We start from the raw sequence: 19,147 nt of genomic DNA on the forward strand, positions 1-19,147 counted from the left end.
CTCCACTCTCGCTGCCTGTAAAGCCTCATTGACTCCACCTGCTGGCTACGCCACGTCATGCAAACCCGTGGCACCAACAATCGCCTACTCCGCAACATCACCATCGCCAACTTTAAAACCTGTGTGCCCCCTAGTGCCGTATTAATGACCTATCGACTAGCCAAACGTTCATTAAACTTCAGTTGTAAATAATCTTCACAGTCCAAAAAATCACGGACACCGTGATATTCAGCATAAGCGAAATTAAACCATTTATTAAACATTTTACTTACAGCTTGAGGGGATACAATGACAATTTAAAGATCCTGCAATGCAATGCAATTTCTTTTAATAAGAATACAGTGTAACCATTTATGGAATTGATGGGAAATGAATTACACAATGCTTTTTCTTCTAAAAAGCATAGTTGTCTACTTGTCATTATCATGGTTTTATGTCAGACATGTTTTATGGCGGGTATATGGATGGTTTCAAGAGAAATATATATTCGATAATACAAACACTTACTCAGGTCAAATGTGGTTGTCATTTATACCTGCTGTTGGGGTCACTGCCCTTCTTTAACAGACATAACAATTTATTTATACTCAGCCGACTATTTCATTATTATGACGACTGTGTTTCTTGACGGGAATCATCATCATCTAATCTTCTCTTATCTGTCATTATTATTATTGTAAGAAATGATATTTGCCATGAAGTCCACTGAAGAAAAAAAGCTACTTAAGAGTACACTTAGGGGGGAAAAAACAACATAAAAACATAGCTTCCCAATCCCATAGCTTCATAAAGATTTCATTCTCACATTCTTTCAATTACAATATATTACTGAATTTGGTATCATGGACATGAACTGAGGTGAAACTCAAACGTTTTCCCCCTAAATCTCCACAAGCATCCTACTATCACCGCTGATGGTGATGCATTCCTTAATAAACAGCAAAACATTCAATAGTCACTACTACAACGACAGCAATGTTCAGCCACCTTTAACACAAATACATGGTGATGATTGTCAATGGGACACGTAAAGCTTACACACGCACAAAGCACTGGAGGTGCTGGATGACAGTGATTCCTGTTTGCTAAAAAGTGGAATCCGAGACATCAGCAAAACAATGGAGGGTTCAATAATTAACAGTGCTGTCGCGAGATAAACAATGACAAATCATGACCAGAGATGGGGAAAAAAAGAATGAATGTGGCACAGCCTACAGGCTGGGGAAATTTGGGCTTTATATCTTTTTTTAAATAATGAATGCCACTCTCTAGATATTTGACACAACAATGAAAACTGTAAAGTGATGAAAAAACAAAGACGACAGACTGCTCCATAGCATGACATAAGGCGGTCCGAATGCAGTAATAAAAGTCTGTGAATGATACTGGAAGGCAAAATGAATAATAAAATCACCAGTGCTGGACAGCAGAAAGTCTACAACTACAAAAATCACAGCAAAAAAAATGAATGTGGATCCATTGGTAGATACTTCAGCTACTGGCCAACCACTCATTACGAGCACTGCGGCTTCAAAAACAAAGCATAGAAAAGCAAAGCCAAAGACTAAACAATTCCAAACTTCAAAAAAAGCACCCTCGAGTCTCCCTCATGTCACAAACATCAATTACATCTGCTGGCCAAAGAGTTTACTTTGAAGAAGAAAAAAAATGTCACAAGCACCTCGATTTCCTCTTGGATTCAAATAATTTTTCGAGCATGTTGAATGACAAGGTGGTACTTGCACAACAAAACATGTCACAGTAACACAAACAATTCATGATTGCCTTAACCCGACCATCTTGACTGCACTTCGCAAAAAGTTTAAATCGAACAGGTTATGCTCAACATCAGTGTCGGCCATTTCGTGTTCCACACAATGGTCATGCACGATACTTTCACATAAATGTACAGAAAAGTCACACCATCTGTTTGGTAGCACAGGTTCTGTACCTTTTCCAGGCGGGCTACGGCTCTACCGATCGGAAAGTTCTTGTAAAGATACTGACAGTGGACGCGGCTGGCATCTCAACGGGCACTGTGAGGGCATAGGCGTGGGAAAGGTGGCGTGGCAAAGTTGAGGCTGCTTAGGAGATCCCACAAAAAGAAAGATAAGCAAGCGACTTCTGCTACTTCGAAAGCTAAGTGGGTTCTCCATACTTTTGCATTTTGGTGAAAGAATATTTGATTTAAAAAAAAAAAAAAATGAAAACAATTCTGTCTCGCATTACATTGCCCCTTTGTTTCCACACCTTAACTCTTGAGACAAAGAAAAACAGAACAAAACAACAAAAAACCTACAGCCACTATCAGACTACCCCTTTTCCTTTGTGAATCACCTACAAAAAGAAAGACTCATGTGGAAAGCTGGCAACACACTGGCAAGCTCTCCCCTTCTTTTCCCCAAAACCTTTGCGACAACAGACTCTGTGCAGAAAAACTCCCCTCAAAGTTGAATCGTCCTTCTGTGATGCCACACAACACAGCACTGTTTGAGATGAGATTTGAGCACTCCCAACACTTCAGCACCCTCAAACCAAACGCCATCCTCTCAAACGCGTGCTGGACTTGAGACATGAGAACCCGGAAGCACTTCCGATCAACTTTGAGGTGGGAAAAGAAACGTTTCCCCAGATGAGCTGCTTCAGGTTTTGCCCTCTCTCTTTTGCCTATAGTCTCTCACACGCCCTCTCTCTCTCTTTCTCTCTCTCTCTGTCTCTCTCTCTCTCGGTATATCAGCTCATAGCAGGCGGAAGTGCGAGCTTTCGCAGGACCGTGCGAGAGATTGAGTCTTCGCCGTCTCTCGGCTCAGGCAGGGAGGCTGGTCGACCGCCACTCGCTCCTCGCGGAGGACTCTCTGGGGGTTGGGGGTGGGGGGAGGTCAAGAGGGGTGAAAGGTCATCGGCCACAGTGGGGGTCAGTGGATGGGCAAAATCGGGGAAGACGACGAGACAGGGGTGGGCTTTCTGTCCAAAAGAGAGGTGAAGAGAGTGGGTCCCCCCTCTTCTGCCTCCTCGGTTTCCTTCTCTCTCTCTTTTCTAGAAAGATCCCTCTCGATGCGCTTCTTTCCGCTTCTCTGTCCGGTCTCCCACAGCACGTCCCTGTGACATGCGGGTCCCCCCTCCTGTTGGCGATCGCTCGCGAGCAGCGGCTTGTCCTTTTGACACCCTCTCTTTCGCTCTCTCTCTCCCTCCGTCCTCTCTGCCTGGGTCTCCTCCTACACTCGGTTTCCGCTCTTTCTCTCCTTCCTCATGCCGTCCAGCTATCCCCTTCTGTAGTAGTTCTCTCTTTTTTCACTCAGGTGATTGGTTGGTTTCTCGCTCCTGTTGCTTTCACACCGTGGTGCGTCAGTTGTAACAGTGGAAAACGGGCATCCGTGGTTGGTCTTTAGTTTTTATTACCCAGATTTAAAATGCTGAGGAACTAAGCTCAGCATAAGCCTAGCTCCCTGTCCAACAACCTGCAGAGGCAGAACACAATACAGCTCACATCAGTGCATATTCTACAGGACTGCAGTTTAGACCAATACAACTAATGTACACTCTTAAAATGAATGTGTTGAAAACAACACATCTCTGTGTTCAGATAGGGACAACACAGTTTGTGTTGTTTCCAACACACTGTTTCTGTTATTTATTACATAATATGTGTTGAAAATAACACAACTTGTGTTGTTTTTAACACATCTCTGCGTCCAGATAGGGACAACACAGAGTGTTGTTTCCAACACATTCATATATTAGAAAGCACAGTGGACATATTACACATTATACATATATACAATACATGCAATAGAGGACATTGTGTTGACTTACACTCTAGTACTGCGACAGACCAGTCACTCCACCATGTTGGTATGCCCTTTCACCTTGGTAGGTGGAGTCCTGGGACAATGCCACGTCGATCTGAGACTTGAACTCGTCACCCAGGTAACTGTCCTATATTTGGGATAACCAAACGAGTGGATAAGCATAGGTGTTTGTGAGAGACCTTGTCATGCCATACGTTCTTAAGTGTTTAGGTTAGGTTGACCGATTCCCCAGGAACAATGATCAACAACAAACTACTATCAAAAACCAACTATGCAGACAACTGTGCTATGTTTGCAAGTATATTAACTATAATGTGTAGAAAACAAACAGCACTGTGTAGGTAATGACCTTTATATGAAGTAAAGATATAAAGCAAAACTATCTGCCTCTTTCTGAGAAATGCTTTTAGTACCTACTTATGGTATGATGGTCATGTGGAGGGCAAGTAAACAGGCACACACAGCCATCTTTCCCACAAGCTATGCAGGCTATGCACTATGTACTTCTGTGGTCTGTTGTTCGACAGGCTTTTAGATAGTTGGTTCACTAGTTTTACACCAGAACTCCAAAATGCTGCTATAGTAGAACTAAAGATAACTCCACCGTGTGTGTGTGTGTGTGTGTGTGTGTGTGTGTGCGTGTGCGTGTGTTCTCTGACCTGAGAGAGCTCAGGCTGGGACAGGCCTGGCTGGCTCATCTGTGAGGGCTGGCTCATGGTGATGTAGCCCTGCGTCAGGGGGCCCTGGGAGAACGGCTGAGACACCAGGTCCTGGCTCGCCTGGCTGCCCGACATGGTGGCCTGCCCGCCACCGTGGTTCCCCATGCCACGGCTGCGCTGGCGCCCACCGCGCCCACCCGCTTTCCCCTTCGGAGCCCCGCGGCCTGAGGGAGAAGGGACGAAGGGAATTCTTTTTTTTTTTTTTTTTCCTGAGATGGGGATTTTTTTAAAAGCCTGTTTTTCCCCTTCACAAAGTTACCACAGCCAGATACCGCTTTGAAAGATTTACTTTTGGCGTATTTATTTACTGTGCTGAATGAATGGAAAAACCACAAGAACAACAAAGAGAGAGAGAGAGAGAGAGAGAGAGAGAGAGAGTGAGAGAGAGAGAGAGAGAGAGAGAGAGAGAGAGAGAGAACAGACCACATGCACTTCAATGCTGAAAGACATTTGGTAATTTTACACCTTCATTCACTTGGTAACTCAAACCTGATATTATGTCTGGGGAAGCACACCAGGATCATAAACAAAGGTCATACAGAACTGTACAACTCTTGTCACTCGGTAATGTGAGCCTTTGGCTTGGTTTCCTCTTACAAAGGACTACATGGGCAGTGTGTGACCAGTGGAGATGGTTCTATGAATGTTAAATAGTAAATGTGAGGTAGCTGTACCTGCCGCTGGGCCATTGACCTGTCCCAGGTATCCAGTGGGGGGCATCGGGGGCATCACCAGGTTGAAGGGGATGGGGATGTTCATGGCGGCGATGGGGTTTGGCCCCGTGCCAATCATGCCAATCTGGTCGTGGGTTTGGAAGTACATGCTTGACGGGCGTCCTGCGAGGGCATAAAAGCACTGTCACCTTCCACTGCACTTCATAGGAGCTGTGGACATGCATCCACAGACCAGGATCATCCAGCACACAGTCCACTTCAATGTACTTCTATGTTCAGCACATTCCAACACATCCCACGGCTCACGGATCGACGTCATTTTGACGTCACACTTGCGCGCACAAGGCCGGGACTGGCGACTATAAACCTCCCTTTAGCCACTAGTACCACTCATGTACAGCTGCAGTTTGTGTTAGTCATTAGCGGCTATAATAAACACAAAGTAAACAACAATACAAACAAAAATACTCACCCGCATTACTCCGGTCGTACACAGAGCCTGGGATCATAGCCTCCCTGGCGTCATACATGGCTGTGGTCATGAAACGAGCGCCCTGTCAAGCACACCAAACAACACATGGTGAAACACAGCACCGCTTCAGCATTCAGAGAAACTCAACAGCCTCCCAGCAGAATGAATTACTAATTAAAATGAATGAATTAAAACTAGTTATTATTATTATTATTTTGTTGTTGTTGTTGTTGTTATTAACTTTTCATTAAAATGAGTTAAACCAACACAATGTAGTTCTTTATTTTACAATAAAGGCTTCTCAAACTCATTTGAAAACTCTAAAGGCAAACTCATTTTGCTGCTACACTGCCTTGTAAGTAGGTTGAAAACTCATCATTCCTACTGTACATTGTGCTACTTTAATGTGACTAGCACAGTATGATCAAAGCATTTGAACAAAAGGAACCAGTGTGAAGACTTTATAAGCATACAGGGATCAGTTGTCAGTGGGGGCATTTTACAAAGAGTCAGTCAAACATTTGATGATTCAATCGGATTTGTCTTGTTACTCAGCTACCGGAGTAATCATACAAACAAACCCCTATGTAGGAGGCCGGGAGCCAGTTGAGTACTGACTAGGTTGGCGGTGCGGTCCAGCTTGCTGACCGATGAGGAGATAGTACTCACCGGGTTGATGGTGTTGACCAGCTTGCGGGGCTTGCTGAACTGCATGAGGCTCTCGCGGAGGTTGTTGAGAGGCCCCTCCACCAGCACCTTCTGCTCCTTGTAGTAGTTCAGCAGGTGGTTCCACAGCGGCTGCTTAGACAGGGCCTTGGGGTTCCCCACGATGATCACACCGTACCTGCTCAGGTGAAAGTGACCAGGTGTGACCCATGGCTATGCACAAGTTTTTTTTTTTAGATGAATGTGGTTCATCAAGAGTAATAGCATGGGACTAAAGATATCGCCTCTTCTCGTGAACAATAAGAGAGATGATTTTACTAAAACTGCCCGTCTATCGTTGTGTGTTTGTTTATAACAGGATATGTCTAATGCAGACGATGGACAGAGCTGGTGGTGTGCCTTACCTGGCCCTGGTAAGGGCCACGTTGAGTCGGCGAGGGTCATTGAGGAAGCCGATGCCTTGGTGCTCGTTGGCTCGAACGCAGGACAGGATAATGAAGTCCTTCTCTCTGCCCTGGAAGGCGTCGACGCTGGCAATCTCCACTTCCTAGAGAGTGCAGACCAGACACTAAACCAATCTCCACTTCCTAGAGAGCGCAGACCAGACACTAAACCAATCTCCACTTCCTAGAGAGCGCAGACCAGACACTAAACCAATCTCCACTTCCTAGAGAGCGCAGACCAGACACTAAACCAATCTCCACTTCCTAGAGAGCGCAGACCAGACACTAAACCAATGTCCACTTCCTAGAGACTGGACACTAAACCAATGTCCACTTCCTAGACAGTGCAGACCAGACACTAAACCAATCTCCACTTCCTAGAGAGTGCAGACCAGACACTAAACCAATCTCCACTTCCTAGAGACTGGACACTAAACCAATGTCCACTTCCTAGAGAGTGCAGACCAGATACTAAACCAATCTCCATTTCCTAGAGAGTGCAGACCAGACACTAAACCAATCTCCACTTCCTAGAGAGTGCAGACCAGACACTAAACCAATCTCCACTTCCTAGAGACTGGACACTAAACCAATGTCCACTTCCTAGAGAGTGCAGACCAGATACTAAACCAATGTCCACTTCCTAGAGAGTGCAGACTAGACACTAAAACAATGTCCAGAACACAGTCCACAAACACATTCAGATTCTTTGGACATCAGGCTCTGCATTACTAACCATATTACAAAACAGCAAAAGTGTCTCTTTGTGATTGCTTCTCATATTTTCAGATGTGTGTACAAAAACGGACACAGATCCTGAAACTGACACAGGTGAGTCATTAATTTGAAGTAAGCACCCGTTCACAATTCAGAACAATTAAACATAGAAATAATAACATAATATGTAATCTATGACTCTTTCATAGAAACAAGGGAGTTGTACCTGACTAGTAGAGGCCAGAATAAGAACTAAATTAAGGGAAAGCAGGAAGAAAAGAAAGGAACTATTTTCCTGTCTGCTTTTATTTTGGGAGCCTGTACTGTACCACCCTCCTAGTGCAACCCTCCTGGACAATGGTGTGTGTGTTGTGTGGGGTGTGTAGTTTACAGTGAGTTTGGCGTAGGTGTTGTGTGGGGTGTGGAGTTTATTCCTGGTAGAGTTTGGGGTGTGTATGTGTGTGTGTGTGTGTTGTGTGGAGTGTGTAGTTTATTCTTGTTAAGAGTTTCGCGTGGATGTTGTGTGTTGTGTGTAGTTCATACCTGGTATAGTTTGGTGTGGAGGGAGCCGCTGAACTGCATGTACTGCACCAGGTATGAGCGCTGACCCTCGTAAGGAGTGATGATGCCGATCTGGTCAGGCTTGGCTCCGGCCTTCAGCAGTCTGGTGGTGATCTTCTCCACATTTGCCGCCTCCGTCCTGCACGCATGTAAATACATAAATCCGTAAGTAAACAAATAACACGGTTCCAGAAAGAGTCAAAATTCAGATCGCCATCCAAGAACATTTTGAACGTCTCATAGCAAACATCATTTCACCACATCAAGCACCAATGGGAAAATCTTGGCTACCCTCTTAATGAGGAGAGGAAATCCAATAGGAACAAAACAGTGCCAAACTTTGTTAATTGCCCAGTTACAAATCATGAAGTCAACGCATGATACATATACTGTCTTTGTTGCAGCTGAATGTCTTCCTTGGTTCACATTTAAAGACAATGATAATCACATCACTTAACTCTGCCAACTCCCTCTTGGCTTTTAAAAGCTAGTGGTGCCAAACCCAAACCTATTGCTGTCCTGGCACTGGCACTGGGACTGAGGGTGCAACTGGGCCTCGGGGGCCGGGGTGAGCTAGCGTACGGCACCTGTTCAAATAGGAGGTTCCTGAGCTGGCAATCTCCTCCTGGCCCTGTGTCACGTAGAAAAACATGGGCTTATCCGGCTGTGGCCACTGGAAGTCAAAGCCCTTCTTCATGCGGTCCGCTGGACAGAGACAGACAGACAGACAGACAAACACACACACGTAAAAATGTGCAGATTCAACAGATTCAACAGCTAAATGCAGAGTGACCAAGCCTCATAGAGAGATTTAATGACGCAATTTAATGTAGTATACAAGCTATGCAATATTTAATTGGATTCCCAGTTGTTTCATTGGGGACCAATAGCTCATCACTGTAAATGCAGTAAACTGGCTACTTTCAGTAGCCCTCTTCTAAAAGACACGTTTAGAAACTTAAACTTCAAAAACTAAAAACGTAAAAAAGCTGTGAAAACATCCCTGCAGAGAGAGGGTGAGGGACAAAAAAAAACAAAAAAACAGAGAACAAACCAGGCAGAGAATGGCAGAAAGAAAGACAAAAAATGAAAAGCCAGCCAGCCAGCCAGCCAGCCAGGGGGTCGTACCGGCGGTGACTCCGTTCTGCAGCGAGCCCTCGTAGAAGATGTTGGAGGGGAAGGCGCTGAGGGCGGGGTGCATGCGGTACTGCACCTGCAGGCGGATGGGCCGGATGCCCAGCACCACCAGCCGCTCAAACAGGGACTGGGACAGGCCCGCCTTCGCCGCCTTCTTACACATCACCACCGGGCCCAGCTGGCAGTGGTCTCCCACCAGGATCAGCTGCGCCACACACACACAGGCAGACACACACACACACACACACACACACACACACACACACACACACACACACACACACACACACACACACACACACACACACACACACACACACACACACACACACACACACACACACACACACAGGCACACACAAACACACACACACACACACACAGGCACGTACACACACACACACACACACACACACACACACACACACACACACACACCAAAACAAAAACAATTGAGTTACAGCAACATAATCCAAACAACATCAACCTCCCCCTCCCTCCACAATGAGTTACAAACTACAGTAGTCTCAACTATTACTGAATTACTTAACTCCCAAGTCAATAGGACTCAGCAGGCACATTTGAGCAACCCTGACAAAATAAGTGCTGTTTTTCACCCACTCTTATGCTTAAAAATGAAAAGACAGTGCATCAACAGTAAACTAAATCACTTATTTTTTTTCACTTCAACAAAGCCAAACGCCTTGACGCCATTTGCCCAGGGAGGAATGTCCAAACCTTTGCACACCGCCACTACGTGTGATAGCGGAGCCGTGGCCCGTGGTCCCATACCTGCTTGGCCCCCAGCACCACGGGCACCATGCACTCGGGCTCCGTGGCCTGCGTGCTCTCGTCGATGAGGATGGAGCGGAACTGCATCTTAGCCAGCCGCGGGTCGCCCGCGCCCACACACGTGCAGCAGATCACGTCTGCGTTCTGGAGAGGAGAGGGACCAACAGAGAGATTACACTCCGCACAGCACTTACCGTCAGAGGACACAGTACATGTTACATGTTTGTATACAACTGATAAGTATTGGGAGAATTTAATGTGCGTGTGTGTGTCTCTGTGTGTACCATGAGGAGCTCCCGCTCAGCGGTGCGTTTCAGGGCTCGGTAGCGCTTCTCGTCCGAGGAGGACAGCTCTCCAGTCTCATCCTTCAGCTGCTGCAACTTCTGAAGCTCAGGCATGCTGCACACAGCCGCACACAAGCACACACAAAGTTAGATGTCTCTCAAAAACACATCAGAGATTAAAGGGGCATCTCTACCATAATTTCCTGTGTATCAGCCACATTGTGTATAAGCCATTGTGTTGTGTTTTATGCCAGTTAAAAAATCAAAACCATATTAATACAATATTTACTGCCCCTGTGTATTAAAGGGACACGTCACCGATTAGCATTAAGCTTTGTATCTTTAGAAAACCAGTCATTCATCATTCCCTCAGTTTGCCTTGAGATGGGAGGAATACGGATTTCAATGTTGGACTTCCTGCTTTCAATGATGTAAAAATCATCATTTTACATCATTGAAAGCAGGAAGTCCTATTCATGGGTTTCATTGAAATCCGTATTTCTCCCATCTCAAGGCAAACTGAGGGAGTGATGCACGACCATTAAAAAACATGACTGGTTTTCTAAAGATACAAAGCTTAATGCTAATCGGTGAAGTGTCCCTTTAATCAAATTTTGCAAAATCATGTCCATGTCAAAATCAATGTATAAACCGCAGCTAATAGTTGGGAAATTATGGTAATTTTAAAGATATCTTTGTCAATAATTTGTCTTTGAAATGTGGCTTCATAAATCGTCCTTTCTGTAATTCATCTTTTTTCCACCTCACCACTCTACATCCATGTTGCTTTTACGATAGCATGGTTTACTTTTCTACAAATATACGACTTCATTTAGTTGCATCTGTGAGCCAAAGTATTACAACTATCATAGTAAGTACGTGGGAAGTATGGCGTGTTACCTGTCCATGTTGCGGATTTGGTTGTGCAGGGCTAGGAAGGAGACGGGTGAGTCGATGGCCTCCCTGCTCTTGGCACAGAGCCGCACCACCTTCAGGCCTGTCTGGTGGATCTTCTCCGTCAGCTGGTCCACAGCGATGTTACTGGGAGCGCACACCAGCACAGGCCTGCAGGTACACAGCACACACACACACACACACACACACACACACACACACACACACACACGAGCACAAACACACATGAGCACAAACACATGTACACAAATATGCAAGGACAATATGCAATATGCACACATAAAAAAAATGGATTTTGTGCACAAGAAATGTAAGTTGAGACGCTGATGATGGGCTAGGACCGAAACATTTGTTGTTTTTTGTTTGTTTGTTATGGCCTGTAATGCTCTCTCGGCACTTTCAATACAGTTTTGTATTACATTTCAGCCCTGGAGTGCAGTCTCTACTTTTTTACTACCTGTGCACCAACTCTAACAGATAATTTTAATATTTCTTTAACACCAACACACACGGGCACACACACACACACACACACACACACACACACACAGGCCTGCAGACCTGTGCAACGAGGTCTGCAGGCACAAGCGGAAGGTGCTGTGTCGGCACATCTTACCCATTGCCCTGCCTGGCCAGGTGGTACACAATAGTTGCTGAGGTAACAGTCTTGCCCGTGCCAGGTGGACCCTGGATGAGGCTGAGAGGACGCTGCAGGACAGTCTTCACAGCATAGACCTACACAACAACAACAACAACAACAACAACACAGCTTTCAATTGTCGCAGCTAGTGAAGGCCCTCATTCACTTAGCACTTAACTGTGCAGAGACAGCTGCAGGTCTTTAATTAGTCCTTTAAACCCCCTGTGTGTTGTCTGCGCGTGGTAGGAGAACATAGCTCAACACAAGCTGGAGTGGTTGCCTGGCGCTGTGTGGTGTTGTGCTGTGTGCCACTGACCTGAGAGTGGTTGAGGTCGGGCAGACCCTGTGCGGTGAAGCGCTTGGGGAGTTGGCACTTGATGATGACATCCTCCACCTCGTGACCCAGCAGCTTGTGGTAGATGTAGCCGGACACCGAGGTCTCGTCCACAGCAAAGGTCTTCAGCGCACTCTGCATCCTTTAAAAAGTATAAGCATTAGACCACAGACTTCTAAGTTTGACAACTTTAACTAACTACTAACTCTATCTTGCACTCTCACATCTAGTAGTCTTATTTTGTAAGTGACTTTGGACAAAATTAATAAATTGAAAGCTATCCAATTAAACTACATGTAGTAGTATAAATCGAACTATCATTCAGGAATGCTGCTACTAAGAAATCACCTGTAAAAGGGAAATTACCTGTCGAAGGACGTGGACTTCCAGACAAAATCAACCTGGAAGTTGTGAGGAATTTCAACAGGTGCTCCAGCACTGCTCCTCAGCTCAATGGCAATCTCGTCTCCGTAATCGTAACAGCCTCCGTCAAGGAATAATTAAACCTCAAACAAAAGCCTAGGACCCCCGCCACCCCCACCCCTTTCACACCCAAGACGAGACACAGAAATCTGAGGCTCTGCAGCACACCGTCTCTGACAGGGGCAATGAAGGAGTGAAGGATACTGTCTGGGACTTTGATGACATGCCCAATGCCTTTCCACAGTGGAGCCAGGTCTCCCTTATAACGCAGGCAAATCTCATCCCCCTGCATCAGACGCATATCTGAGAGGAGGAGAGGGTGGAGGAAAGAGGAGATGGTGGGGGTGGGGGTGGGTTTGGGGGGGTCGATGGAAAAGAAAAGGAAGGAAAACAAGAATTAGCTAGACTGGATGTGTCTTTTGTTAACAAAACTGTTGTTACTTAAAGGTGCAGTCAGCGATCGTAAGCCATTTCAAGCCCATAACATTTTTTTGTCACCTTCAGCAATCACTTCCCCACAATCCGCTAGCTGCCCAATCCGTGAGTACAATGTAAAAACATCCGGTCCTTGTAGGCAGCCCAGGCTCCTAAAACTGTAGACCAACTAAATTGGGGGCAGCCTTTCGCCCCCCCCCCCCCAAAAAAAAAACAAAAATGAAACCCTGTGTGGAGTTTCTCTGGGAATACTGAAGGGAGAGGTGAGCTACCTCTCCGGTGTGTTTTGTTTGGCCTTTGGTTCAAATATAATGTACATTGTTTTGGAAAAAAAGCTTCTGCTCATATTTCTAAATATAAAAACACAAACATACAAACAAATGCGACTTCCTGCGCAAACGCTGACTGCACCTTTAAGGAATCTTACGCAAAACACAGTTTCTAAGTACAAGATCATGTTAACGGCTACTATACCACAGTCACAGCACACTGCACTTGCAATCAAACACTGACGGACTGGACGCGGGCACTAGTGGACACGTGCACGTGCACATGAATGGAGATGCAGGCCCGAGATGAAATGGGCATGAGCCACTGGTGAGCAGGATGAGGAGGAGGAGGAGGAGGAGGAGGAGGAAGGGGAGGACATTACAAAAAAAAGTATTACCACCTGAGTCCGTCTTGGGAAGGCTGAAATAAGCAATCCTCTTTTTATTCAGCCCCAAGTCCCACCTGACTGTTATATTGTCCTGGGTCTGGGGGGAGGAGGAGACACAATCAGAGGGGAAGCCAGGAGAGAGGTGAGAATGAGCACAATAGCAATAGCACAGCAAAATAATTCATACTCTTTATTTCTTAATAAAACCTATTTTCAACATGGTAAACCAGCAAAGTGTGAAATGACTGCCTGACTTCATTCAGTCAAGAGTTCAAAGTCCACCATTTTCGGCGTGGAGCTGACTGACCTGGGACTCTTTAAGCTTCTTGTCGTAGTCGGCCTCCAGTTTGACCAGCGGGCCAAAGATGTTCTGGTACTGGTAGGCGTCCTCGTAGCGCAGGAGCACGTGCTGAGGCTCCTCGTCCACGCCGGGCTTCTCCAGGTCCTCCAGCGTGGCCGTGGGGTTTTCCTGCATTCAAAACCACAGATGACGCTAATAGCAGCACGCTCCACACACTCCGACATGCAAACTTCAAAACCTTCCCTTACAGCAGACACTTCAGGTTTCTGGCAAATAGTTGCCGCAAATTTGCAGCAAGGCCAAGTTTTCACGGGCAAATTAGGTTTCTGCCAAATAGTGGCGGTTAGCTTTTGGCAATGTTGCCACACATTTGCAGCAATATCATATGCAAACTAGAAAAGCACTCAGAGAGCGCAGACCTCCGCCTGTATTGTTCTTCCTAGGTTGTCATACATTTGAACCTAAACTATTCAGATCGCCACCACGTGGCCATACCATGCCATTACACCACTAAGCGAAACACATAAACGGCTCCGGAATCCTGACGGAATTACGTATCACTCCCAAATTTAATCATTTCTTCCTTGGGGCATGCCTGACATTCGAAAATTTCAGCGAAATTCATCCATTACTTTTTGAGGTATCTTGCTAACAAACAGACAGACAAACAAACAAACAAACAGACAAACAGAGGCGGGTCCCTGATGAAAACATAACCTCCTTGGCGGAGGTAATTAGGTTTGTCACCAGCAGTTCACTGGAAGTTTGCAATCATTGGCTACGTGTGTGGCAAACACATTTGCCACTACTGGCAAACTTCTCATTGTTGCCAGAACTTTGCTCTAGCGGCCAACATCAGCAAACAGCTGGCAATATTTTCTACTAAACTCATTTGTTTCCCACAAATCACCACACATTTGCTGCAAACATGTACTTTTTGTAAGGGTACATTCAAAACACAGAGCAGTTGGCTGTCTGACTACAGGTTTGTACAGGTCTGTATGCCTGAAAGGGACACTTCACCGATTAGCATTAAGCTTTGTATCTTTAGAAAACCAGTCATGTTTTTGAATGGTTGTGCATCATTCCCTCAGTTTGCCTTGAGATGGGAGAAATACGGTAAAATGATGATTTTTACATCATTGAAAGCAGGAAGTCTTACATTGAAATCCGTATTTCTCCCATCTCAAGGTAAACTTGAATGAATACACAGGGCATAGTTGCCCCAATTGATTGGGGGAAATTACAAAAGACAGGGTGTAAAGGTGGCATAGGCTTACAACTAGTCATATCAATAATGAAGGCAATGTTATTATTAAGATTTTATGGCAACATTATTGGCACAGGATCATTCTTTCTACAAGATTAAGTTTTCATTGGCCATACAGCAAACCATTACTGCCGGGAAAAAGGTGATTTTCTAAAGTGTGCTGCTATGCAGTGCTTGTTGTCTAAAACGGCAAATACTCCCATCGGGTATAGTGATGCAAGTCTGAGGCAAGAGTGATAATTGTGGTCCCATCAACAATCGGCATCTACAACGTCAATGTTTTGGCTTGGCGTACACACACACACCAACAGTACTGTTGACATTTGTGAGGTCTTGAAAAATGTAAACAACCACAACACGACACCCACACCTGGGGCCTGTACTACGAAGCGGGGTTACTGGCTTAGCTGGGTAACTTCGAGAGTAAGTTGATCACGTGTGGCGTAACTTCCCGGTTAACCCGTACTACGAAAGGTGGATAGGTTTTAACCGAGGTATGCTGCCATGGCAATTTACGCTGCATCTCAAACCTGCTCCGAGCAGGTTATGATCTTGGTTAACCCGAGGTTTGCGGTTAACCACACCCCACAATGTCGATGTAGGCTACTTAAAGATACATTATTGGAGCACAAATTGTAAGCGCCTCTCTTCGCAAGGCGAGGGTTTTTAAAGACCGCCAGAATCTTTCTCCATATAATATTCTCTATGAAAGATAGCCTATACATTCTCAGCCGAGGGAATTCGTTGCATTTGTCAGCTGATCGAGGCAAAGTGGAGGCTATAAGCATTGGCAATATATTTTCATAATTAAGAAATATTAATGCAAGCTATAACTAGGCCTATAAACCTTCTGAATGTTTTTGAGTTTCATTTTCACCTGCTGCCAGCGGCACTGCCGTTGCATCTAAAATGTTCACAGGATAGGCATACATTAAATCAGTCAATGGGGCTAAACATTCAATTATCCTTTATTAATATTTATTAATATACATGCCATGAATTGTGTTGCATCTGTAGGACTCTTATGAACTCAACATGTATTTATTTGAACACATTTCAGACATTCCGTAAGCTATTAATCCTCCGTAACACATAGGCTATTTAAGGAACATGAAATACAACTTTACTTTCATATATCCGATCTGCAATAGCCTACGTTGCCAACAACCTTGTCTTGCTTTGTTTGCTGCGACGTATTTGATGTATCGTAAAGTGGGTTTTAATTCCTCGCAACTTTTTATAATCATTGCGCATTGCTTATCCGTAAAATAACGTGATCGCGTCATCATTAAAAGTGATGATTTGCGCTGCAACCCGCCCATTTTATGTGAACGCGCACCAACTCCGATGAGGTTAACCCCAGTTCAACAAATCAACTTCTTACTCAGCGTCGTAGTACCGATTAACACCAATGAAGATAACCAGGTCTTGTCAACCCCGGTTTAGCCAAGTAACCCTGGGTTACATATGGGTAGGTTGAGCTCACTTCGTAGTACAGGCCCCAGAGCAGGGAGATAAAAATACTGCTTAAAGATAATAGCACAAAGCCTGTGCCACCACAGATACTTCATGGTTGTCTCTCTGGATGCATTAGTCTTACTTTCTGACCACTAAAACCACCTAGTACATTTCCAATGAGTCTACGAGGCCATATGTTGGGGGGCACTCAGGCAGGCCCATGCTGGAGCATCAGTACCTTCCAGAGCTCCTCCAGCTTGTTGATCTGCTGGGCGGTGATCTGGCGAGCACGGAGCTGCTCCTGCTCGGAGGGGATCTTCACCAGCCAGGACAGGAAGCAGCGGTCCTGGATGAGCGGCTGCCATTGCGAGCTGTCCCAGTTGATGTCCTTCAGGCTGCTCTGGCTTGCACATGGCTGCCTGTGGATGTAAAAAAATAACAACAATTAAGATTTGTTTTAATTTTTTTTAAAAAAAGATGCAAAATGATCCACAATCCAATCACCATCGATCTGCTATCCACAGACATGCCTAAAATAGCAAATGCCACCTTCCATTTGCTTATGATGGATGTCCACCAGCTCTGCATGAACAAGTATCTCACCACATCATACACTACCATCTCTGCCCTGGTCCTCTATCTTACCTGCACAGCAGGACCACCACGGAGTCTGCCTTGGCTGGGATGAAGCCAAGGAGGAAGACGTTGCGGCATCCACAGTTGTAGCACTCCAGCACAGTCTCACCCAGAGGGCCGTCCTTATGCAGAGTGACTTCCTTACACTTTGCTCTCACCAGATGGTTCACAATATGACTGCAGGGAGATGGCATGAAAAAAAACAACAACAAGAAATTCACGCCTCATGCATTGGAAAGGGGTTCTGGATATTTCAAACAACAACAACAACAAATGTATTTACCTGCCAGAGGTGTTGCCACGTCCGTTACAAAACCACTTCTTACTTGTGTTACAGTACACCACACAGGCCGGATCATGGATGCCACAGTAGCTTCGATTGGGCAATAAAATATACATGTTAATCACTACAGAGCAAAATGCGACAGGACACAACAGGAAATCACGCAGGGGTCTAATTCTGCCTTATTACTTGTAACCTAAACCCTTCCAGCTTGAACATGAGTTACCTGCATGCATGCACCGGGAGGTCTTTCGTGTAGTATGTGTCCTCCTCGTCCTCCTCAAAATTAAGTTCGGCAAGAAGCTGACTGGTTTTCACAACAGAGTCGTCACCATTTTGCAAAACGCTGTCAGGATCATTCACCTATAAACATTTACATGACAGTGTCAACAAAACAAAGGTTATAGGTTAGCTGGCTAGACCAATGACAAAGCCGGATATCACAATGTGGGAACTGTCATGCAGAAACGGACATGGAGACACAAATCCAAGGCGGACCTCGCCGGCCAGGTCAGCCAACAGTCAAAACTACTACTGCACGACTCACAGTACTAAAGATTTGAAGTACATTTCAGTGTGCTCGTGATGGCTAGCCCCTCAATGTTGTGGTATTGCAACAAGCACAATGATGCAGTTCGGCAGGTGTGCAGACATTACAGTGACTTCTCCCTCATCCAGCGGGAAAGTGTAAGGTTAGCATACAAACCGCATTTCAGCTTCCTTCATGGTAACGTTGAATTGCAATAATGGTTTCATGCTGTGGCAATGTCAGGTTTTCAGTATGCATGCACACCTTTACGTTAACGTTACCCAGTCACATACATAGCCTATTAACTATCCGTACAAGCTACAAGCAACACGGATGTCCATTTTTCGATGCGCAGCACGCCAGCCAATTTCAGTTGCCATCTAGCTAGACAGCTAACTGGCTAACGCTACGTTAGCTGGCGAATGTTTGGCGTGGCTAACTTGATTTCATGTTGGAAATGGGAGATGAGACAAACGCTTACAGTAAATCGATAGAACAGACCTGATTGTCCAGCTGACTCTGAGTCTGGCCTTGTGTCTGAGTCTGGCTTGGAAGGGTGAAATCTGTGAACTCAAACTCCGAACCCTGGGTATCTGCTCCAAGCAACTCCGCTTCCTCGGTGTCCAGGAAGGTTAGAGTCTGCGAGCTCGGCCCATACGCCTCAACGCTCATTTCTTCTGAAACCGCGATTACTTACCAAAAAAAACAAAGCAACAGTAATCTTGCGCAATGTATAAAGGCCTTCTATTTCGCACTGTAGCGTGACCTTTGTCAGAAAATCGATCTATATTTAAGAAACGAAAGCCATACAGCTCGAAAGCTTCAACTCCCACTCGAAATGGTGACGTAACACCAAGCACCACATTTACAAACACGTGGTACACATGTTCACAGTGACGTTTACAAAAAAAAGAAACAGCTGCAAGTGTCAGTAGCCTACCTGTGAATTCCATAACAGTAAATGAGCCCAGTCTATTAAATCATTGGAAGT

General features: G+C 45.3%; 1 protein-coding gene across 1 annotated transcript; it reads right to left on the reverse strand.

Moving 5' to 3' along the window:
• Positions 1 to 227: 227 nt before the first annotated feature.
• On the reverse strand, positions 228 to 18,983 carry upf1 (UPF1 RNA helicase and ATPase). Its single transcript, XM_062522033.1, has 24 exons — positions 18,658 to 18,983; positions 17,854 to 17,990; positions 17,628 to 17,717; positions 17,354 to 17,521; positions 16,947 to 17,127; positions 13,987 to 14,148; positions 13,689 to 13,776; positions 12,791 to 12,889; positions 12,530 to 12,638; positions 12,146 to 12,305; positions 11,806 to 11,924; positions 11,175 to 11,339; positions 10,275 to 10,389; positions 9,991 to 10,134; positions 9,190 to 9,403; positions 8,649 to 8,766; positions 8,044 to 8,200; positions 6,745 to 6,887; positions 6,344 to 6,518; positions 5,675 to 5,756; positions 5,203 to 5,364; positions 4,469 to 4,692; positions 3,814 to 3,936; positions 228 to 3,458 (listed from the first exon to the last, which is right to left on the reverse strand). The coding sequence occupies exons 1-23, from the start codon at positions 18,826 to 18,828 to the stop codon at positions 3,817 to 3,819; spliced, it is 3,303 nt and encodes a 1,100-aa protein (XP_062378017.1). The 5' UTR covers positions 18,829 to 18,983; the 3' UTR covers positions 228 to 3,458; positions 3,814 to 3,816.
• Positions 18,984 to 19,147: the final 164 nt, after the last annotated feature.

The sequence above is a fragment of the Sardina pilchardus genome, chromosome 2 (assembly GCF_963854185.1).
Source record: "Sardina pilchardus chromosome 2, fSarPil1.1, whole genome shotgun sequence".
NCBI classification, from domain to species: domain Eukaryota; kingdom Metazoa; phylum Chordata; class Actinopteri; order Clupeiformes; family Clupeidae; genus Sardina; species Sardina pilchardus.

Excerpts from the sequence above, each read along its gene's own strand:
- upf1 (XM_062522033.1), bottom strand. The coding sequence starts at position 18,828 with ATGAGCGTTGAGGCGTATGGGCCGAGCTCGCAGACTCTAACCTTCCTG. Across the intron at positions 14,149-16,946 it reads AGCTGGAGGAGCTCTGGAAG|GAAAACCCCACGGCCACGCT; the intron begins GTACTGATGCTC and ends TTTTGAATGCAG. Across the intron at positions 6,888-8,043 it reads TCCACACCAAACTATACCAG|GAAGTGGAGATTGCCAGCGT; the intron begins GTATGAACTACA and ends TGCACTCTCTAG.